Consider the following 24,398-nt stretch of genomic DNA (forward strand, 5'->3'; position numbering starts at 1 on the left):
ATAATACTGAGTTCTAAACAAGAATTATTTGATTGTGCTGAATAATTTTGAGAAAAAAAACCTGAGACTGGTTTCAGCCTTGGTAATATAATACAAACCAAAGTAGCTTGATATATGTGTTCATTTATATATATTGCTTGCATTCAAAAGCAATCAATGTTTATGTTTGATGGACAGTTTCCTGTAGATTTGATTGTATAAGACCACTGCGTTGGGCACACCACAGGAGCATTACACTTCTCTATAATGGAAAAAAATCCTTTAAAAAAACAGAAATTGAGTTATCAACACTACAAGGAAACAGAAAAGTGAGAACTTAATCATATAGGAAGGTAGAAAATCCTACCAGAAAAAAAAGTTTGCTGTATCATTGGGCATCTTCAGATGGACAAAAATAGAGGTAAGAAAATGCTCTCAGAAAGTCATTTTTAGAAATCAGCTGTGATTGCTTCATTATCAATTGAAAGACAATAGATGCTGAGTAGAAAGGCTGCAAATATTTTTGTCATTGAAAAGTTAGCAGAGCATCACCAAATTGTAGAGGAGCCTTTGCTGAAGTAACAGCAGCAATCGTTATGCAGACAGAATTGACTTTTAGATAGCATCAGCTTGCAGCACAAAACTAATAATTACCTTTGCATATATGCAGCTTTCATTGAGTTTTTGTAGTGTGCAATTGCGTTCGCACATAGGGCACATGATGGTTTCATTTGCCTCGCAGATCTCTTTGCTTTAGTAGAAAGATGGGAAAATAAAGATTATAAAAAGGCTTTCAGCATTTTTCCAGACCGAGGCTATACCGTTTATATTCTTTATTGGTTTGTAACATGCCTAGACCATAAAATAGGCTCATTAAAATCTAATTTTCAATGACCAATTTAATTTAAGAGCCAAATCCTGGTCCCACTGAAATAAAGAAGAGTTTTACAAATAACTTCAGTGCCAACAGGATTTGACCCTAGGCAAATAACACATCGTCTTTGGGCCTGATACGGCCATCCCTATTTCTACTAAACACACAAGGATTTCAACAAAAGTATTACATGTAGTAGAACTGAAGGATTGGTCCCAAACTTCTAACTACATACCCACAAATTTAGCAAAGTTAGGTAGTAATATTTATAACAACCTTTAAACACAGGGAGTAGATCCTCAGCTGATGTAAACTAGCATTGGTCCGTCAACATTAATGAAGCCATGCCAATTTACATAATCTGAAATATCTGGCATAGCATGTGTAAAGGAAAAAAACATATCACATGTACAGTGACAAGGGATGAAACCCCGGCCCCAGTGAAGTCAATGGGAGACTTACATTTACTTAAATAGAGCCAGGATTTCACCCAAGACATTTAATGTCAAAAACATCTAATGCAGGTAGCAACTAGTTTTATTGGGGAGGGGTGAACTCAAAGGGTGGGGAACTTCTAGCATTTGTATTTCAAGTATTTGTGTTTAATTTCCCCCAAGATTGAATCATTGATGGGGACAAAATAAAATGAACTAGTCTTCTTATGACATTTCAGTCACTGGTTGGAAAAAAAATCCTCAGATATCATACTACTTCAGAAGTCCCTGAGATTCACTAAGGTGCTTAAGTACATGAGTAGTCTCATTGACTTCAATGGGACTATTCACATTTTTAAAGTTAGGCACATGTTTGAGTACCTTGATCAGGACACACAGGAAAATAAAGCAGACACAAGGATGGCTTTTAAAGCAGAAGACAGAGTGAGAGGTTAAGGCCAGAAGGGACCATTGGATCACCTAGTCTGACCTCCTATATATCATGTATAGGCCATCAACACCACCCAGCACCTGCATATTAATCCCAATAATTGAAATGAAACCAAAGTATTACAACGCACAGGAGACTAGTCTATTACGTGCCACAGGCAGAGAATAGGAAGGCTCAAGGTGCACCAATGCCCAAGATCTCCACAATGGCAGGGAAATGATTAAGTGAGATATACCCACGTGCTGCAGAGGAAGGCAAAAAAACCCAAGGTCACTGCCAATCTGATCTGCAAGAAAATTTCTTCCCAACCCCACATAAACCTTGAGCATGTGAGCAAGAACCAGCCAGCCAAGCACTTGAGAGAGAGAGATTGCTCAATGCTACCTCAGAGCCCCTCCCCGATGAATGTCTCATCTCCAGTCCTGGCCTTCCCTGATGCTTCAGAGGAAGGAGATTGAAAAAAAAAAACAAAACCAGCTACCACACAGAATACGATGGGGGGGAAAATCCCTTCCTGACCACTGCAGGTGGCCAGTTGAAACCCTGAAGCATGAGCTTTTAGGATCAGTAATGGGGATGGAGAGTGTGTAATACCTCAGATATTTATAGTGGCTAAGTTAAATAACCATATCAAGTGTTGGCCTCTTTAGCCTAACCCTCAGGATTCAAACCACCTCTAAATCCTTTCCCCCTTCCTCCATGAGGGGGAATGAGGGTACAGATGAAGGGCATTCTAGTCCGCAAAGCCTTGCCTTTCTTCCTGCTAATAGTTATCCTCTGAGTCCCCCACTCATGTGTACCTCTTGGAGCTGGCCCCTTTGAGTCTCTTACCCACATTGGACACTAGCCACAGGTTACTACAAAATTATCAACTCCATTTGACACATCTTTTGAGTTCCTGTCCTAAGTCTTTATCTTTCCTGTGCTGGCCCAATCAAACATCCCTTTCCCGCTGACCTGGGGCTGCAATGGCTCCCAGAGGCAGTAAAAGAGGTATAATACAAATGCAAAGGAATCCAGTTTGATTTTAGTTTACACAAACTCTGCTGGTTTGCGTTCTATTAAGGATCTCATGGAATCTGAACTCACAGCTCTAATGGAAACTACCATATTGAACTTGGTATTTATTTACAAATGTGCATTCACATTAAATCCCATTCCTGGAATAATAATGCTACAGACTGTGCTCTCTCCAATGTTTGTATGGACTTTTCTCTAAATTTTCTCAGCAATGCTAGTCTCTAAATGATAAAATCTTATAAAAAAATTAGGGGTTATCAAAGAAAATGTTATAAAAAATCTCTGATCAGGAGCAAGCACAGTAGCTGATTTCAGAGATGTGCATCAATGCATGCCTTTGTGTCTAGGAATAGAATTTGGACCTGTATCACAAGTCTTAATATGTAAGGGAATTTTATTTCAAACAGTTAACTGCAAAGAATGAGATCTCTACAGTATAGTATAATAGATGATGACAATATAAACTATAAAAAACATAAGACAAATTGTGTTGCTGTACCTGAGAAGTTAGACATTAAAGTATATAAAACATGTGATTGTAGTCTATGCATGATGGTGCTGAAATCTTCTTATAAATTCTGTTTTAAAACCCCCGTTTGTTTCCAACAGCTAAACTCAAAGAAAGTTACACCAATACTAGTCCAGATGCTTATGAGCAATTCTTGGTTAAGCTATTAATTTTTTAGCAAATTTAGTGATCATGATAGATGTCAGGGTGACTGCCCTTGTTGCTAAAATCCTTTTAGCAAGAACAGTATAGATAGAAGTGAAAGCTTCCCCCTATTTCTTTGCCCTGTGCACTTCAACTCTGACCTGAAGGGCCAACCCCTCTATTGATGAATAGGTGCTTAAATCTCCATGGCCTGTTCCATTCTTGGCCTTTCTGAGTGGTGGCTGTCGATAAGAGGAGCAATCATGGAATTGTTTCCTGTGATGTGTAGCAATCCCTCAAATGCAAACTACTCTAAAACCAACAAATTTATTTCTACATAAGCCCCTGAACAAAGGGGAGGGGAAAATCTACACCTGTCTTTGATTCTGATGTGTGGCTTAAATATATGGTTGGTTCTGCATATAATTCATCTGAAGAAAAGAATGCAAACTATGGAAAAAATCAGAGTTATCAAGTGATTAATTGCGCTGTTAAACAATAATAGAATACCATTTATTTGAATATTTTTGGATGTTTTCTACATTTTCAAATATATTGATTTCAATTATAAACACAGAATACAAAGTGGACAGTGCTCACTTTATATTAATTTTTGATTACAAATATTTGCACTGTAAAAAACAAAATAAATAGCATTTTTCAATTAACCTAATACAAGTACTATAGTGCAATCTCTATCATGAAAGTTGAATTTACAAATGTAGAATTATATACCCCAAAAAACTTTCCTTCAAAAATATAACAATGTAAAACTTTAGAGCCTACAAGTCCACTCAGTCCTATATCTTGTTCAGCCAATAACTGAGACAAACAGGTTTGTTTACATTTGCAGTAGATAACGCTGCCTGCTTTATGTGCTAAAGATTCATACGTCCCTTCATGCTTCAACCACCATTTCAGAGGACATGTGTCCATTCTGATGACAGGTTCTGCTCGATAACAATCTAAAGCAGTGCATCCGATGAAGTGAGCTGTAGCTCACAAAAGCTTATGCTCTAATAAATTTGTTAGTCTCTAAGGTGCCACAAGTACTCCTTTTCTTAAAGCAGTGCTGACGCATATTCATTTTCATCATCTGAGTCAGAGGCCACCAGCAAAAGGTTGCTTTTCCTTTTTTGGTGGTTTGGGTTCTGCAGTTTCCACATCAGAGTGTTTCTATTTTTGGACTTCTGAAAGCAAGCTCCACACCTCATCCCTCTCAGATTTTGGGAGGCACTTCAGATACTAAAACCTTGGGTTGAGTACTGTAGCTATTTTTAGAAATCTCACATTGGTACCTTCTTTGCTTTTTGTCAAATCTGCAGTGAAAGCATTCTTAAAATGAAGAACATGTGCTGAGTCATCATCTGAGACTACTATAACATGAAATATATGGCAGAATGTGGGTAAAAGAGCCCAAGGAGTTCAGTCACAAATTTAATTAACGCATTATTTTTTTAATGAGCGTCATCAGCATGGAAGCATGTCCTCTGGAATGGTAGCCGAAGCATGAAGGAGCATATGAATGTTTAGCATATCTGGCATGTAAATAGCTTGCAAGGCCGACTACAAAATTGCCATGTTCCTACTTTCAGGTGACATTGTTAATAAGAAACAGGCAGCAGTATTTTCCGGAAATGTAAGCAAACTTGTTTGTCTTAGCAATTGGCTGAACAAGAAGTAGGGTTGAGTAGATTTACAGGTGCTAAAGTTTTGCATTGTTTTGTTTTTGAGTGCAGTTATGTAATAAAAAACCCTACATTTGTAAGTTGCACTTTTACGATAAAGAGATTACGCTATGGTACTTGCATGAGGTGAACTGAAAAATGCTGTTTCTTTTATCATTTTTACAATGCAAATATTTGTAATAAAAATAATATAAAGTGAGTACTGTACACTTCGTATTCTGTGTTGTAATTTAAATCAATATGTTTGAAATTGTAGAAAAATATCCAAAAATATTTAATACATTTCAATTGGTATTCTATTGTTTAACAGTGTGATTAAATTTTTTTAATCATGATTAATATTTTTGAATTAATCATGTGAATTAACTGCAATAAATCAACAGTCCAAGAAAGAATTTTAAGAGCCAGGAGGGCCTTCAATATTTTGCACACTTTAAATCTGCCTCACAACCTGGTCAAGAAACTGCGACTTTATCATTAAATATATACCATAATAGAAACAAACAAAACAAAAAATATGGGTTGAAATTCTGCAGCTTTGTTTGTGCATATTTGAGCCCGAAGTATATAGTTCAAACTGTGTGTCAAAGGTAATTTGATACAGATCCACTGGGTTTTTCTGATATGGATACATCCATCTCCCAACAGAATCAAGGAACTTGCTGTCACCACTAGAAATCACAGGCTGAGGCTACCATTCGTGGCAGCCCTAATACCAGTGCTGAGCCCTGGCAACAAAGAACGGGACTTTTGATGGAATGATCTGCCTTGCCCATCTGCTGTCACAGGGAAACGAAAAGGTTCACCAAGCTACTCTGTTGATAGCAGTGAGAAAAACATGTTTTAAAACATGGGCCATATATTAATGGTTTGTTGGAGAGATTTGTACTGTATAAAAGGTTGGTTTGTTTTTCAATTACCATCTAACTTCATAACAGAGCAGATTTTAAATTTCAGACTTAAGACAGACATTCATGTATTAAATACATCAACACTAGCATGTGCTGAAACTTCATTACTGTACAATCTTCTCTTTATTGATTAGGTACAACACACTCTTTGGTGATAAACATTTTTTTCACCTGTGCATCAGTTCTACAGTGCAAGTAAATAGTATGATGGAGATAAAATGAAAAAACAAAATGATCAAATTTGCTCCTAAACCACTAGAGGGAGGATTTGTATTTCCCAAGTAGCAGACTTTTACATAATCCTAACAGTTGAATTGACATCACTGAGCAAAGTGCTAATTTGATCACTGAGCAGGGTTTTTAAAAAACAAACCAAAACAACAAACAAAAAACACTGTGACCATAGAGCAGCGAAATTAACAAAAAATTGTGTCACTAATGTCCATAAACAGTTTGTTTTATGAGCAAAATCCAAAGTGATATTTACAGTTTGCACATTCCTGATAAGGGGCATTACTAAGATAAGAAGTCAACCTGGCATCAATTGGTATTGTAACAAATAATCAAATTTTTGAATAGGTTTTGGGGTAATGTGCTAATTTGTCAGATTAACATAATGCCCTGGCACCAAATTAAAATTCCAAATGCTCATTGTTTTCATCCTGATAAAAACAGTCTTGGAGAAAACAGTTCAGTCAGTATCCTGTGATATACCTTGTGTTTGTGTAATGTAACGTCTACAGAGTGCAAAACTAAATAATAAATTACTATCACCACCTAGCATTTATACAGCACTTATCCTCTTCAAAGTGTTTTACAAACATTAACTAAATAATCCTAGAACCACAGAATATAAAAATGGAAAAGACCTATGAGGTCATTTACTCCATCTTCCTGGTAATGGAGGATTCTTTGCTGTCTTCACAATCTAGTTTACTAGTATTTTGTTTAATCTTTGCTATCCTATACCAGAATAGGCAGGAACAAATTGTAATGAATGGGCTAGTTTATGTGTGTATCACTGTCTTCTACTGTATAGAATTAGAATTGATTAACTAAAGATATGTATTCACTACCCGCCGGATCGGCGGGCTGCGATCGATCCAGCGGGGATCGATTCATCACGTCTAATCTAGATGTGATAAATCGACCCCCGAGCTCTCTCCCATTGACTCCTGTGCTCCAGCGCCGCGAAAGCAGTCAACTCACCATGGTGAAGACACCACTAAGTTGATCTAAGTATGTCGACTTCAGCTACGTTATTCACGTAGCTGAAGTTGCGGTAGCTTAGACTGACCCTGCCTCTCCAGTGTAGACCAGGGCTAAGTGTCAGATTATCAACAGCTAAAATACTTCAGCTCAAATACTAGGGGCATGTACTTTTGGAGCAAGAAGATCTGAGTTCTATCCCTGCTGTCATTGCCATGCTGTGCAGCATAAAACTCATGTTCCTAGATGACCTAATTTGCTTGTGTTGAGCATTCTGGCACCTCAGTGTAGATAGTGTTCATGCTTCCTCTTGCAGAGGGTCAGTTTCCTCTTTTGTTTGGATGGGTCTTTCATAAAACAAGGGAAAGTAAGCATTTAAAAATAGGAAAACCTGATTGTAAAACTAGAAAAATAAGCAAGAGGACACAGGGGGCAGATGTATCTGAAACTACTTTTAACTCAGTTTTAATGGACTCAGTTTCATGTTGTGGGTTTGCCTTTCAAACTTACAACATGGAAAAAACAGTTAAACACCTCAACACAATCAAATATATAATATTAATAAAAATACATGGTGTTTGGCTGATATCATAACATCCAATGTTATCTGAAACAGTCAAATCTGACCAGGAAACCTGACAAAGCTTTAATTAAATACGACAGGAGAGACAATATAAGACTTTGTAAAGTACAGGATAAAGATAATTTCAAGAAAAGTAAAGTGCTCCTTGTTCAAAGGCTAAAATGCATTAATTTTCTAAAAAAATTTGCTCCATTAAGGTAACAGTCTGAGCATGCAAAATAGTAGTAACCACAGACTAAGCTTCATGTCCATGGGTTAGTGTTCTGCATTGAGGAGCTAATCACTCCTAATGGAAAGCTTTGGAAAGAAAAGTCTCTCTCTAGAAATAGTTCTCCTTACAACATATCAGACATTTGCTTTAGCACAATTTTCTTCGTCTATTTCTTAAGTTGATACCATTATCTCCTCCTGGGACAGACCCACATCAGGGGAAAATCACTTTGAAACTTCGGTGGGTTTCATGTTGCACAGCACTTGACTGTGATTTCCCTTACACCAGTATTAAATGAATGTAACTCCATTGGCTACAATGTAGTTGGCTCTTAATTTACACCAATGTAGCTGAGAGAAGAATTAGGTTCAGCGTTTCAATGACATCTTCCCTTTTGGTGGGAAAGGTTTGCAAAGAAGGATGGAGGTTGAAGTTCTGGAACTGCACTGATGCACCCAGATCTATATGCAATCCCATACTCCAGTCCACAGATCATGAGAGAGAATTTTCCTGAGTTCACCTCACTATAGTGAGAACCATTAATGAGTGGCCATTTGCAATTACTTATCTTCAACACAGTATTTGCTGTATTTCCTTGTATACAGAGTTGGGAATGCTGCAAACACAGCCATAAATTTAGCTACTGTGAACAGTAAATGTCCAGTTTTTGATGTAAATGGTTATAGAGAGGGGATGTAGCTGATAATATAATTGAGTCCTCAGTCTGAATATTATGAAATGCTGTAAGTCTAGCAAATGTTTTAAGTTTGATTGAAGAGATGCAACATTTGGTTTAGGTTGTGCCTGGCTGCTGCTTACATTTTCAACAATGGAACTGGCAAGAATAACTGTCTATTTTGGTTTTTAAAATGGGATTTTATTGTGCATCATACCTTACTTGGCTAGAATCCATTGTAAACAATCCATAAAGGAAAACAAACAGCCCGACAAGTGCAGCAGGAATGAGCATTCCAGTGTACCATCCCAACCAAGCGAAATAAAGACCAATTTTTTCACCAAAATACCTCCTGTGTGAAACAGCAAAAAAACAAAAACAAAAACACAGTTTGAAGTAAATGCCCATCTTGACAGAATTACAGGAATCCTAAAAGGAAATTATTACTAGGTTTATTTTCATTCATTGTCTTTTTAGTAGCCACTTGTCCGAAATGCAATTTTATATAATTCTGACATAATACTTTAGTGGCACTAATTGCAGTCTAACCAGTACACATATCCCATAAGGAAACAGCTGGAGTGCACTACAATTTTACACTGTTGCAATGATTTAGAGGAGTCAATAACTTCTGCTCTGTTAAAAGTAGGAAGTTATAAAACAGCATATTTGTTGGTATTAAACTCAGAAGAGTTGGACAGAGTGTTATGCAAATACTTTTGTGTAACAAAATTACAGAACCCAGGCCTGTAGAGCTACCATGTAGCTGATATCTCCAGGCTGTAACCAACTTGCACTACACACTTGCCATGACCCACTGTAGAGAAAGACATAGGAAGTTCTGCCTCAAGGGTTTGACAGACAGCAGCTCCATGACTCCTGATTGGCTCCCTGCCCTAAATAAACCCAAGGTGTGTTCCAGGAAGTATCCCAGCAACAGTGTGGATCTTCTGTAGCTCCAGTTACTGTTCCTGCTCCTTGCTCTTGAATTCTCAGCTTGATTTGGACTTTGACTCCTGACTCAGACCATGACCCATGATATGAGCCGTGGCCTGGACCTGCCTACAAACTCTTCTGGTATTCCCAGCCTCAGATTTGCCCCTGCTCTGACCCTTGGCCATGACTGCCCATGTTGGGATCCTGACAAGGAAGGTGACAAAGGAGACTGTTCTCACATAGCATGTACTCCACTATAAAAAAACAACATATGCTGGACTGTCACAGAAATCTACTGTTAGAGCAAAGTGATACTACATGGGGAACAAGAGTTCAAGATTCAGCCTTGATGCTTCAAAAATGGGCCAAAAGTTGCCAGAAGAGCTGAGATGGCAGTGAACATGGCTAGAAAGTAAGGCATTGAACCTACAATTTGGTCAGGACAGAAGGACCCCTATACCCATGCACAGCCCCATGGTCTTCCTTGGCACTCTGTGGGGACATAAGGACCCACCCACATGCATCAGATTGCAGGATGAGGACCTGAAATTGACAGTAAGCAGAAATGAAATTAACTTGTCTGCATTCACTGTCCAAGATAAGTGAAATGAAAAAAGCAAACACCAGCATTAATTACAGGGAAAAATTATTTTTTAAAATCCTTTTTGTTTTAATAATCCCAAGATAGGTAAAGGAAATGATACATACATACATTCTAACATTGATTGTAACTAGATTTTTGTTTTTAACTTCGTCAACATTTCTCTTATAAATCCTCGTCCATTTGGCACTACATTGATTTCAAAAGGTCTTTGGCTGGGGTAGGGATCTGTTTGTGCCAATCAGATTACAGAACTATGCCTTAGGCCTCCTCTCTGCAAGTTGTTCCATGAGGAACCCCATTGAAATCGGTAAGACTACACAAGGATCCACCAATGCTGAACAACTAGCAGGACTGAGGCCATGCGTTGTAATACCAAGTAGCTAAACTCTATCAATAAAGCAAAAAGACATATTTTTGCTCAATTTTTTTTAAAAAATTAAATATAAAATCCCTGTAATTTTCAGCAGAATGGGTAGTCTACCACTGCCTAGCTTTTCACATAATTGAAAATAGTTGTGTTACATTGTATGAGTACCTGATTAAATCGAGAGGCTGGTATTTGTACCACATCCCCCACCGTGCCCAGCGCTCATATAATAGGTGTCTGTGATTTTGAGCTCCATGTGTTTTGATGGGATGTCTGCTCTTGTGGCTTCCCTGAATCACAGAAAGAAATAAAAAGATATTTCTGCATCACTGGGAAAGAAAAAGGCATTAAAAAGATGGCATTTGGATTCAAATATAAATAAGGACATTACTTTTTTGATGACATGGGTGTATTGGTTCATTTATTACTAATAGTTACAAAAAATGCAATCCTGAGTTTATTGTTAAGCCTGATATAGTAGAGGTGGTTACAAACTTCTCTGCAATAATGAATTTCCTCCGGGACAGATTTAAAGACCATTGCCAAAGTACTCTTTCCTGACTAACTAGATCCCCACCACTTTCCAGTGGGAATGCATGGCTTCAGGTCCAATATTTGTAGGTCCTGGATATATGGTCGCTTATGTATTTATATTCTTCAAATGCTTTTAAGTTCCAAAGAGTCACATATGTGGACATATTTTGTATAACTCCTGTGTAATTCCATTGATTTCTAATATGGGGCCCAATTCTTTTCATCTGGCTAACTCCAATAATTTTAATGGAGTTACTTCTGATTTACAAGTGTAAAACGAGAGAATCGGTAATAACTTTTATACAAAGATTATTGCAATAGTGTGAATACAGGCGTTCATTCCATCACACAGGTCCCTTGTCTATCTATGGTATTCCTTTTCATAGATGATGGAAACAAGAAGATCAGAGCTGGTACTATTTTGTCCCCACAAATGGCTTCCTGAGGCATTAAACACAAAACCGATCAGAGAGGAATACAAAGAAACATTTCATTCATTTTTACCCAAACAACACTTTGATTGGCTTTGTCTGGATTCCATTACAGCTTAATGCACAGCGTTATACTCTAAAATAAAAAGTTATGATGCAGAATTTTCAGGCCCTTCCTAGCTGAACTCACCAATTTTCTGTGGTTCTACATTCATTTTACTCTGACCATAAGGTAGCACTCCAGTTTAAGGCCATGTTTTCGTTTAGTAAGGCATACAATTCTAGTGACCATTTTCTTGCATTTAAAGGCATTATGAAATATGGATTGATTTAGTACACTAGTTAGAAGAGAATATACAGTCCATTAAATGCTCTGAAGCACCCCTGGTTACATTCATTTTAAAATTTCAAAACCCCAATCATTGTTAGTCATTTTCTTGAAAATATTCTTCCATTATTTAAAAAGCATCTTTTATTCTCTCTTCTCTAACCCAGCACAGCTTAAGGGCATGATATGACTTAAAGCTAGGCCATGGTAGCAGCAAGCTGCACCAAATTTTCAGCATCACAAAATGTACATGCAGAGAAACACTAGTGTTCCTGCATAGTATGAACTGTAAAATGTATCTAATAATAACTTCTCAAGTGGAATTATTTATGAGCCTGCCACTGGTAGAGGGCCAGTAATGGAAGAGATACATTGTGATGTGGAAAAGATGAGAACTCAATGTATAAGACTGGAAACCAGCTTCCATCCTGCTGTAAAATGTCTTTTATCCCATTCAGCCAAGTGCTTCCTTTCTGGAGAGTGCTACCCTTCACCCCCAAATGAAGTAGCAATGCTCCAGCAACTGGCTCCAGGGGTTACAGTTCACCATCTCAGAAAGGAGTCCAGTATTGCATGAAATCCACTTCACTGGTTGACTTCTCAAGCCAACCAAATCATAGTTCCACAGGCAGGAGAGGAGGCACAATTGGCTGCCTTGGTAGAAGGCCCAGGAGGATTGGACTTTATGACTCTTAAAGCCAGGTCAGAGATGTCCCTTCAAGGTTAGCAGTCAGTCACACACATTGTTGAACCTTGCAGAGTTAAAGATCTCTCCCTCTCTCTCTCTCTTTTTAAAGATTTGTCAAGCTTGTTTGAGTTTGTGAACCTTCACTTCTCTGTAATGTAAATGTACAGTTCCCAAACTGTCCTGTAGAGAAGCGGACTCACCCCTGTGGCGCCTCCTGCTGGTCATCCTTGGGAATTAGCTCACCAGGTGCCAGAGTGCCCTCTGCAGGCCAGTGATCCGTCTTGCCATGGGCCCCCATGTCCCTCCCGGACCCTTTGCCAGTTTGTCTGGGGTGCTGTCCCTGTGGCAGTAGCTCTCAGTCTCAGGGTCTCCCCACCCAGGGCAATCCCCACCCACTATCCCCACTTCACCTCAGTCTTGGCTACTGCCAGTTCTCAGTTAGCCCCGCTCCCTGGGCAGACTGCAGACTCCACTCATCACAGGTGAAGGGTTTTGGACCGCTGCCTCTGCCTACCTGTGGGCTGCCCATGCAACCCAGTACCTATTTGTCCTTACTGTAGGCCTGCAGCCTGTGAGGTTTCCAGGCCAGAGCTCTCAAACCCCTCTGGCCTTCCCCCAGCCCTGCTCTACCTCAGGTACTCGCTCAAGCTCCCCAGCAGCCAGGCCCTTCTCCCTCTAAAGGCAGAGAGAGAGTGTCTACTCCTGGCTGCCCTGACCTTCTTATACAGGACAGCTGCGACCTGATTGGGGCATGGCCCAGCTGCAGCCACTTCCCCAATCAGCCCAGCTTCTAGCCCGCAGCCCCAGCCCTATCCGGAGTTGTTCTAAGCCCCTCAGGGCAGGAGCCGGTGTCTACCCCGCTACATGTCCTCACCCCACTTCCAAACTCTGTGCTTAAAGGAAGAGTCAATTAAAAAAAAAAGACAGAAACATAGTAAGGGGTCACATTCTACTCAGTCATGCCCAGGCAATCCCAAGATCAGTATGGAATCATGGGTGTAACTCAGTATAAAAATTGGTCCATGTGGTTTTCTACCTAAAGAGGAGCCTCTTACCAACCCATCCCCCAAATCAAGATTGGCATAAATGGGTGCCTTAAATAAAGCAGAACTGTGCTGATATTTTTATTAGAATCTCTCTCTTCTCCTTTTTTCACTGTTTTGCCACAGCAAAATATGAACACAATAACACTCACCCTGGAGTTGAACTTTTAACTTACTGTATCATAGTGGAGTGGAAATTAAAAATAAAAAGTATCTTATCCCTAGTCTTTCATGAAGGTCCTTGTGCTTATCCTTTTATTGCAATTGAAATAAAATAATGGCTCACTAATATGATTAGTTAAAGTAATAATTTGCAATATAACTACTGACAATCATTTACACTATAAAAAGAAGCATATATGTGAGACCATGTGAGACAGTAGTTGTAGAAGTGAGAAGAAGCTTTCACAGTTATGAGGATTTTTTTCTTCCACTGGAACGGCTAGTATTCCCCATAAGTCAATAAAATCTAGCTGAAGCAGTAATAATGAAAATGTGAATAGTATGTCCAGAGTATTGCTCTTTTATCCTCCCCTGAATTAAAGTGTTAATATCAAGAATAGTTCTTTAACCAACAACCTGGGAAGTTTAAGTCACTTTGAAACACAATGTGGTGTGTAACATCCTCAGTTAAAGCAATCATGTCTCAGAGTCATCACTGTCATTCATGATCATGACACGAAACTCAGTGTAAAGTTCTGCCCTTAATTAGAAAGAAGACTAAAGACTTATGACTTATTTCCTTCTTTCAGCCATTTAGGGCCTGATCCAATGCACTCTGAAATCAATAGGAGTCTTTTCATTGATTTAAATAGGCATTATGTCAGATCCTGAATTTATTGATGGGAATATTTTCAAGGTAAAGTTCTATACAACTATACAGAAATTGTTTGCACTGCAAATTTTAGTATCGGTTTCCCTGTATTTGATCCACTGGAAAGCAAATTAGAAAAAATAGAACATTTTGTAACATGCAACAATAATTTGAGCTAATTGGAACAATTTATAATCTCTTTAACAATCCCACAGACAATGTCAATTTAAAAATGTAATTAATACAGGACCATTCTAAATCAGTGGGAGAGCATCCCAGAATGTTATTACTGTACATTGGACTAGATAAAGATCCAAGCTAGCCCATATCAGTGTAAGGAGGGTTATAAATAAAAAGCCTAATCAGAATGCAAAGTAAAATAAAAACATCATAAAGCAAATTTACAGTTAAAATAGGATCTCAATGTTAAAATAACTTTTACTTTAAATAGAACACTTAAGGCAAAGCTAAACCAGCTACCTCATGTGGTGGAAATGCAGCTTCATATGTTCCATTATTGAGTAATCTATTAATACCTAAGCAGAAGAAAAAATGAGTTTCAATATCAATTTTTATACATGATGTTTCAAGAGCTATTGCATTTCAGCCTATGAATTGAGGAAATGTGATAGTGCTAAATAACTGAGTTACTGTTTTTAAAAAGGGAAATAATCAGTCTTGTGCACAGGTAGAATAACTATTCATTGTCATTAACCATGAAGTTGTGGCTCTTCTTTCTCCCTAAAGATACATGGCTCTTTCTAACTACAGAGACCTTACTGTGGCTAGTCTCTATACTCTTTTCTTCTATGGTTCTCTAAGACAGTTCTTCAATGAATGAGGCCCTCTCTACAGAATAACCAAAGAACTACCCTACCATTAAAAAACAGGAAGTTCAGACAACTACTCAGGAACCCTGATGTGGGTATCCAAAGTCAATAGTCTCCCAGACAACCCCAAAGAAATCAGGACTTTCAACAGGTCAGAGTGCTGTGCTCTCAAAGACGTACCCTGAATCTGCTACCGTTGATCTCAATGGAGTTTTGCCATTGGTTTCAATGGAAATAGGTTTGGGTCCCAATTGTCCTCTTTTCTTCTTCATTATGATCCATGTTTTTTTAGGTGTGCTGCTGCTTTCCTTCCAGGAAAACGTCTCCAGGCAAATTAAAGCAGCAGCAAACCCACAACCAACCCCATTCACTGCAACCCACATTCATATCAAAGTCATTTAATAGCTAACATTCAAAGGCAGTTGTTTCTATTTTTCCTAAATTTTCAAATTAAAAAAAAGGGGGGAGGAATTAAATGCATCCCTCCCATGAAATACAACCCTGTCACTGGGCCAGATACTCTGGTCTGGTATAGCTGCTTTGTGCTGCACTACAGGCATAATTTAGGCTTAAAACTAAAGGAAGGATGATCACACTCATAAAGTGGTCCTCCAGGTGACATAGAGTCAGCATAGCCTAGGTACCCCTCCCTTCCCAGCTGCTGGCATAGCAGGGAAAAAGGTATGTGGTCAGGATGCATTGTGTTACACCCATTTTCAGTCTCCTCTAGCAGCTGGAGCCTAGTGCATATTAACTCAAGAGACTTCACTAACAGCTTAGCAAGGACAAGTATACAGAGCAGCAGCAGGATCAAGTAATACAAAGGACACCTTTAAACCACATCTGCCCACCCTTCCCAGCAATTTTCCAGTTTAGCTGTAGATTTGAGGATCTGGTCCACAACGTTAATGCAATGCTAAGGTTACGCATAGACAAAATGTAAGGAAATACAGAAGCTAAGATTCTCAAAGTGACAAGAATTCATCTAGAATATCTATGGCACCTTCCATTATTAGTTAGGCTATTAAATATATATACAGTACATACAAGGTGGGTGAGTTAATGTTATTATAACTTTAGCTCTCTAATATTTGGGGTTTAAATATCTTATTCTTGCATTTATATTAATAAGTTTGGCTTTTCTTCAGTGGGTGTTTCGAAGAAATTGAACAAATGCTTTATGAAATCTACAATATTTGGTATAAATTACACTTGTTTTCCCACAAGAAGAGCGAATCATAACCAGTATCGTTGCTGTGAACACTAGTACCCTCTGAAATATGAAGCATAAAACATAAATATTAAATTCCTAAAATGCAAACAAAGTAACATATTATAGTGTACTTATACTTTTTGACAGGAACTGTTCTAACAGCTAATCAGAGGTGAAGCTGAACCGTAAGAATCTTTCATCATCTGTGAGGACTACTACTGTATTAATGAGCTAATACTACTGGTTTGAATTTAACCCATAATACAACATTGCACATCTACAGACAAATGCTTTCATTGTCTAAACAAGAATATCTATTTATCCATCAAATTTATAAAATATTTTATGAACCCATTAATCAAAAAATATTGTTGATTTTCACTGAATAATTTAACAAATAGCAGCTGGCAATGCTCAATCAGCTCTATTGCTGACTGAATAAGTCATACTATGAATACTGGCAATATTTATTTAGTTTATTTAATGAATAGTTTTTCTTTCTATAGACTAAAGATATTAGTACTCATCTTGAGACCCAATTTATGTTTTTTCTAAGTATCAGAATTCTTACCCATTTTTGATTTGCCATCTTCATACTTCGTTCTCTGTAGCATATGGTGCACTATTCTACTTCTTGTGGAGTTGCTGAAGAAGCTGTCTTTGTTGTTTATTGTAAAGCTGTTAAAATGATTGATGCCTTTTTATATTCAAAGTAATATAACAGCTTTCGAAGTATAACTATCCAACAGTTTCTTTTTACTATACAGTACATATATAATAGTAATTCACAGTTACTACATAAGATGCAGTGATTTACATCTTCAAAGAGTCCTTTCAGCTCCCTGGAGAAATAGCATGCATCGTCCCCATTTTACTGATGGGAGAATGGTCATAGAGGTTAAGACGAAAATTCTCATTAAGTGGCCAGTGATTTGGGATGCCTCAGTTTTTGGGTGTCCAACTAGAAACACGTCAGGCCTGATTTTCAGAAATACTGAGTTTTCTCAAATCCAGCTGAAGTCAATGGGAATTATACATGTTCAGCACAATCCAGGGTCATAAAATTGCTGGAAAGGCAGCTTACCTAAGGGATGGTATAACTACACTTGATTCAGCCCCACCATGGTGGGGATGGACTTTGGCCTCTTGCGGTCCCTTCCATTCCTACATTTCTGTGACTCTGTGATAAGTGAAACTCTAGTGCAACTTACCATCTGGGCTGAGATAGCTCAAGTTGGGCACTAATAATAGATGACAGTTTTGAACATAAGGTTGGCCAAACTGGGTCAGACCAAAGGTCCATCTAGCCCAGTATCCTGTCTTCCAACAGTGGCCAATGCTAGGTGTTCCAGAGGGAATGAACAGAACAGGTAATCATCAAGTGACCCATCTCCTGTCGCCCATTCCCAGCTTCTGGCAAACAGAGGCTAGGGACACCATCCCTGTCCATCCTGGCTAATAGCCATCTATGAACCTATTCTACATGAACTTATCTAGTTCTTTTCTGAACCCTGTTATAGTCTTGGCCTTCACAATATCTTCTGGCAAGGAGTTCCACAGGTTGATTGTGTGTATGAAAAAATACTTGAAATTTTTGCCCTAAGTGTATGTTAGCTTGAACAGATATGTTTACAGTTTTTCGGTTGTGTATAGAAGATAAAGGGTCTTCTATACATATCTGAAGCGGGAGCAGTTGTTGCGTACACAGCTGGCTAAAATCCAAAGTTGCTGTTTTCAGCTTGTTCCCAGGCATTTCCTTCTGTTTCAGCTGTTTTTTGAATATGCAAAAACAAATCTGGAGTATGTGTGTTTAATAATGTAAGAGGAGACAAAATAGCATGTGCTCTATTGGAGCCAACTTTTGCCCCTACACTGTATTGCTGAACAGCCATCAATGGAAGCCAATGGTGAGTATCAGAGGACAGAATATGGCCCTTAGAGAAAACCAACAGGAAACAGCAAACCTGACACCATGTGTTTGTCAGTGACCATCTGTTAATGATTGCCTTTCTGTCACCTGGAGAAGAGAAATGAGAAAATAAAAGGTGAACATGGACTTCTGCTGTTGTATTCCCAACACCAACACTTACTGGTGGATCCGCGCTCGGCTAAAGGGTGCTGTGTAACAATCTGTCTCTTCCAGGTCAGGGAGGGCCTCCTTGTCAAGCTTCATTGGATTTCTGGGCAACCAACTTTTCAGCTCTCTGATATTCCTCTGCAAACTGGAACAATGACAAGTTAGATTTGTGCTCCCAGCTGCACATTGCTTTTGTTGCCATCAGAGCTAAATATGCTGGATGAGAATGAACTATAAGCTTGAAATGAAAGCAAGAGTGTACTTATTTTTTCTAAATTACTAAAACAAAATAAAAAAGTCAATGCTTATATTATTTGTGGCCTGATCTTTCGGACCTCACTGCAGACACCATTCCCACTGCCATCAATAGAGTTTTGTTGAGCAAGTGTGGCAGGATTTGGCCATGTTAAAGTAGCACACTCAGGAGGAAGTTAATAGCATACTGCTTTACACAATGACTCTCTGAGTTGCAATTCCTTCCCAAGGTAGCTTGTTTGGAAGAGCAATTACAATGTCCACCCTTACTCAAGGATATGATTAATGGCCCAATCTAGTGCTTACTCTAAGATATAAACACAAACCCTTTAGATATCTCATACGCAAATTTTCCTCTTTTAAAGTGAGAATTAAAAATATAATCCTTAATTGTATATTTATGAACCTGGTCCCTGACACATTTAATTAAAACGCCATATGATTTGTAGAGCTCTGTCAAAATCTACATATTGTTATATCCCTTCAGAGTATAACCCAAGTCAAGTAAAACAAGAATACTTCCATTTGTATTTGGAGTTTGTTAGTCTATTGCAGTGGTTCCCAAACTTGTTCTGCCGCTTGTGCAGGGAAAGCTCGTGATGGGCTGGGCCGGTTTGTTTAGCTGCCGCGTCCGCAGGTTTGGCCGATTGTGGCTCCTAGTGGCCGCAGTTCGCTGCTCCAGGCCAATGGGAGCTGCTGGAAGCGGCATGGGCTGAGGGACATACTGGCCGCCGCTTCCAGCAGCTCCCATTGGCCTGGACTATTGTATTTGAGGGACATGATTCCAGTTACTAAACTTTGTGGGCCAAGAAATATAATCGAGTTCATAAAACACAAACACAGTTCTCAGACAGGATTCTCCTTTCGCTCTTTCAGCCAAACATATGGTCCAGCTCTGCCACTCTTACTCATTCTGGTTAGTACTTAATTCCATAAGTTGTTTCACCCATGGAACGGGACGGACTGCTTGTAGAATGAACTACCACTCAGCCCAAGTAAGGGTTGGGTTTTCTTCATTTTTCTGTCTTATGGACAGATTTATTCTTTTTAAAGCTAAGAATCAAACTTTCTTTTTATAAAAACTGTTCAAACAGTTTGTGATAATAAATCATATTTTTGCATTGGTTTCTTATTTTTATTCTTATTTTAGGTCCTTTCCCAGTATACCTCCACCCCAATTTCTCTCCCCTCCCAAATGTCTAAATGACTGAAAGATTGGGCATTTTTTTTATCTTGAGAAAATACAGAAATTAGTCTTTTTATTTTAAATTCAAATCTTCACCTTTCAACTGACATGTTAAATAAAGTACTGCATTTGAATAAAGTGGAAACTAATTTTCCTCCTGAAGTAAAAAGGCCTTTCATTTAAGATGAAATTTATTTTCTCTTACTTCACTTATGACTGATCACTACAAAACTTGGAGACTTCAGAATGTTTCAGCTCAAAAATACATTTCTATTGCATAAAAATTGTCTCACACAATATACAACTTTTCATGGCTCATGTTAGTTGTTAATCAGAGAAGGAACTGGAGATTCATAGAGTTTTCATTCAATTTCTTTCTCTGTTTCAGACAAAGAAGTTTGTTATGGATTCTCAAATTTAAGTAAAGACATGAAGGTGGTGAAAGAGTAGTCTGACTAATATGTCAATGTACAAAGAATATACATTTTTAACTCCAAATCACAGGACCGGATTCTCACACTATTGCCCATATGGAGCAGTACCTTAGTTCCTGAGTAATCCAACTGAATTCAATGGGACTACTCACTAAATTGTGACTCAACATGAATAAAAGTGGCAAATTTGACCCGTAATAAATAACTCTTGCAAAGTCAGGATTTTGTGATGGAAGGAGAGATCAGACAGGCCACAATGGAGGAAAATTCCATGTGACAAATTCTGAGCAGTTAACATTCTAACTGAAAATACCCAATGTTGCAACACTAACAGTTGTAATAGTAATTCCCTTATAGTGACTATAAAATGTTACTCTGCAATGCCAGTGCATTTTATTATCTTACATAACAAGAAGAGTTAAATCCTTAATTTATGAATAGATTTCAGTTAGTCATGACAATTATCCCTTCCCTAAGTTAGTATGATTCCAATCGGAAATCTTCAACTTAATTGCACTTCTATAGTCTTTTGCGGAATTGTGTGTTCATAAACCTTTCAGACTAAATCTCGGGAGTTATCCTAACTTTCCCATTTATCATATTCCTTAAAAAAAGCCAATGAATAATTCTGGTTTGGGGAAAAAACCCTTAACTATCTATATTATTGCCACTGTTGTTATTATTTAGGTATTTAGGTAAAATGGTCAAACTTTGGTGCTTAACATTACGCACCTACATAAGCAGCTTGATTATCAGATGTCTAAACTCTCATTGATCTCCTTGACATTAATGGGCTAATGCCTTGTAGTCACTCGGAGATAAATTCTAGTATACTTCTATATCCATTACACCTAAGTAACATGCCTAACTTTAGGCATTCAGATTTAATAAGCATCACTGCATATTTAAAAAAAACAGTTTTTTTTTCCCTGAAGGACTTGTTAAGACTAGATTGTGACTGGACTGTCCACATAGTGTATCAGGGTTGGAAGGGGGTCATATAGTCCAACCCCCTGCTCAAAAACAGGACCAATCCCCAATTTTTGCTCCAGATCCCTAAATGGCCCCCTCAAGGATTGAACTCACAACTCTGGGCTTAGCAAACTAATGCTCAAACTAATGAGCTATCCCTCGATTCCCACATCTACTGGGTGTCGATGGATTCCCACATCTATAGGGTGTGAATCCAGTCTCAGCTGGTCATATCTTTATAACCTAATATCTGTGCAATTGAGTGAGGGCCAATGTCCATATCAATAGAAACATACTAGCACCACAATTAGCACTCTTGTCAGTGGAAGATTAAAGGATGCATTTCCAGACTGAACTATTTTACATCTAGAGGAAGTTTTCTACATCAGGGCTAAGGCACATTAGTAGGAAAATTGCATTCCTGCTGAACCTGTCTTGTGAACAAAGACTATTCCAATTTCCAGGATTACACCTGCAAATACACGTCAGGCACCTTACATTAGCATTAAATTCACTTACAAAATGGAAAGAAAAAGTTTCTTAATGGTGAATCAGCTGAGTTGTCTGCATTCTCAGAATATAACATTGTATGTACTGAGACATTCCATGCTACCTGCTTCTAGCCAATTACCATATGTGAGGACAGAAGATATGAGATTCTATTCAACTCACACTCCCTTTTCTGCAATTTTACATTCATTCTTTTTTGTATAATTTGTGATCGTTTAATGGTGTCTTATAGTCTTACTGGGCAACCAAGTGTCATTATCTAACCTGAGTTCGGTAGATATGTGGGTTGCATGAAGGCTCTTATGGGCTGACCTTAAAAAGTCTTGCTTATGTGAGTAGTGATTTCTCTCCCAATAAATTTTCTTTTAAGTCAAGTCTGGCTAAGGGTTTGCAGCTGAAAAGGACAACGGCAGCAGTTATTTCAAAATTGGCTCTACAATGAATTTATCTACATTAGACCTGCAAAGGATGTTATAGAGATTCAAAGTAAATAGGCTCTGAAAGAAAACCCGGGTCTCCTTTATATGTTAATTTTTATGGGGCTTGTGGAGAAACTCTCATAACAAAAAATAAACAGATAAATATATAGTTTATTCTGTAGTTAGATATTTCAATAAATAAACCAAACGAATGGAAACAAATCACAAAGTTATACATGCTTATATCATAACCAGGAACAGCTTTTATGACCCACAAATGGTTTAATACTCCAAAATTCAGATGTTGTTGAACATAAACTGCATGTTACCATACTCATACACAATGGAACAACATCAAAGATACGACTTAAGTACATGAAGCACCAGAATACCCAGGTACTGCAACTCACATGTAAGATAGGTCATTTTCAATTCTGCAGACTTCTGATGAAGGAAGATTGGAATGTATCCTCTCTAATACTTAGAAGTAAAAACTAGAGCTGAGCAAATAATTTATTTTTGTTCAGGGGGCAAATCAGATTCATTTGATTTCAAAGATTCATTTGAAACTTTTTCCGTTTGATTTCATTTTCAGGTGTTTTAACCTTGTCCTTTTAATACATCTACTTAAATTTCAAAATTAAATATAGTTTTGAAACAAAAAGTTAAATCATTTCATTTTCAAAATGTTGAAACATACATTTCCAATGATTTTCTTCAGCCAGAACAATTCACCAAATTGGACTTGTGTCATAAACATACTGCTAAGGGTAGCATAAAATCCCTCCTGAGCAGCTGTACAGAATCTTTACCTGTAAGGGGTTAAGAAGCTCAAATAACCTGGTTGGCACCTGAACAAATGACCAATAAGGAAAGAAGATACTTTCAAATCTGGCGGGGGGGGGGGAGGTTTTGTTTGTGCTTTCTTTGTTTTGTTCCCTCTCTGGACAGAGAGAGAGGAACCAGGCAGGTAAAACATCTCTTGAAAACATACCTGAAATGATCCGTTTAAAATTACAGAAATTATAAGTAAAGGCAAGGAAATGCGTTAGATTATCTTTTGTTTTAGCTTGTGAATTTTCCCTATGCTAAGAGGTAATTTCTTTCCTGTTTTGTAACTGGGAAGCAGAGTCAGAGGGTAATCCTCTGTGTTTTAAATCTTTTTATTTACCCTGTAAAGTTACCTTTCATCCTGATTTTGCAGGCATGATTCTTTTACTTTTTTCTTTGTAAGAAAATTCTTCCTTTAAGAACCTGATTGATTTTAGTGTCCTAAAGGGTATGGTCTGTACTTATATTAAAGGCAATTGGCTAGTATATTATTCTCAAGCCTCCCCAGGAAAGGAGGTGAAGAGGCTTGGGGGATATTTTGGGGGGAGAGGGCTCCAAGTGACCCTTCCCTGAATTTTTGTTTAAATCACTTGGTGGTGGCAGCAATATCATACCAGGACAAGGAAAGGAATTTGTGCTTTGGGGAAGCTTTTAACCTAAGCTGGTAGAAATAAGCTTAGGGGGTCTTTCATGCTGGTCCCTACATCTGTACCCCAGAGTTCAGAATGGGGAGGGAACCCTGACAATTTGAATTCACAATTAGTTTATATAGACTCTAAACTGAATTCTTTCAGAAAATGAACTATTCATCTGCAAAATTTTACCCAGCTCTAGTAAAGATTTCCATTAGAGATGGCAATTGTGTTATTATAATTCATAACTGTCCACATTTTGTGGGCCTAAACCAGAATTAAAATATTATGTAAACATTTTTCTGTGTGTACAGAATAATTTATTTTGGTGTTTTCCTCAATATCATTTTTAAAAGAAAATAATTAGTCTGTCTGAAAAATCAGAGACAAAAGGCAAATGAAAATCTTTTAGGTCATCTAGTCTGAAGTCTGGGAGAATTCAGACAATTTCTGATATGTGTTTTCTTTATCTGATATGTTGCAACATATTTACCTTTAGACTTATAAAGTATGAATTATTTACCCATATAGAGTACGATCTGCTGTTCCTGTAGAATGTGGAGATATAAATGGCAGTACAAGGACATCATGATCAGGTACATATTC

The 24,398-nt window shown here is 38.0% G+C and overlaps 1 protein-coding gene across 5 annotated transcripts in view; it reads right to left on the bottom strand.

Annotated features, from left to right (window-relative positions):
• The window catches only part of ANO3 (anoctamin 3), a 386,869-nt gene that overhangs the window by 73,576 nt on the left and 288,895 nt on the right, over nucleotides 1-24,398 (bottom strand). For all 5 annotated transcript variants that reach the window (XM_043516667.1, XM_043516665.1, XM_038406144.2 and 2 more), the window contains 6 exons: nucleotides 18,567-18,698; nucleotides 17,048-17,154; nucleotides 14,914-14,969; nucleotides 10,764-10,885; nucleotides 8,906-9,040; nucleotides 634-730 (listed from right to left, as the gene is read on the bottom strand). In XM_043516667.1, coding sequence (XP_043372602.1) covers nucleotides 634-730; nucleotides 8,906-9,040; nucleotides 10,764-10,885; nucleotides 14,914-14,969; nucleotides 17,048-17,154; nucleotides 18,567-18,698 — 649 coding nt within the window. The remainder of the gene's footprint in view (nucleotides 1-633; nucleotides 731-8,905; nucleotides 9,041-10,763; nucleotides 10,886-14,913; nucleotides 14,970-17,047; nucleotides 17,155-18,566; nucleotides 18,699-24,398) is intronic.

Source organism: Dermochelys coriacea, chromosome 6 (assembly GCF_009764565.3).
Source record: "Dermochelys coriacea isolate rDerCor1 chromosome 6, rDerCor1.pri.v4, whole genome shotgun sequence".
Lineage (NCBI taxonomy): Eukaryota > Metazoa > Chordata > Testudines > Dermochelyidae > Dermochelys > Dermochelys coriacea.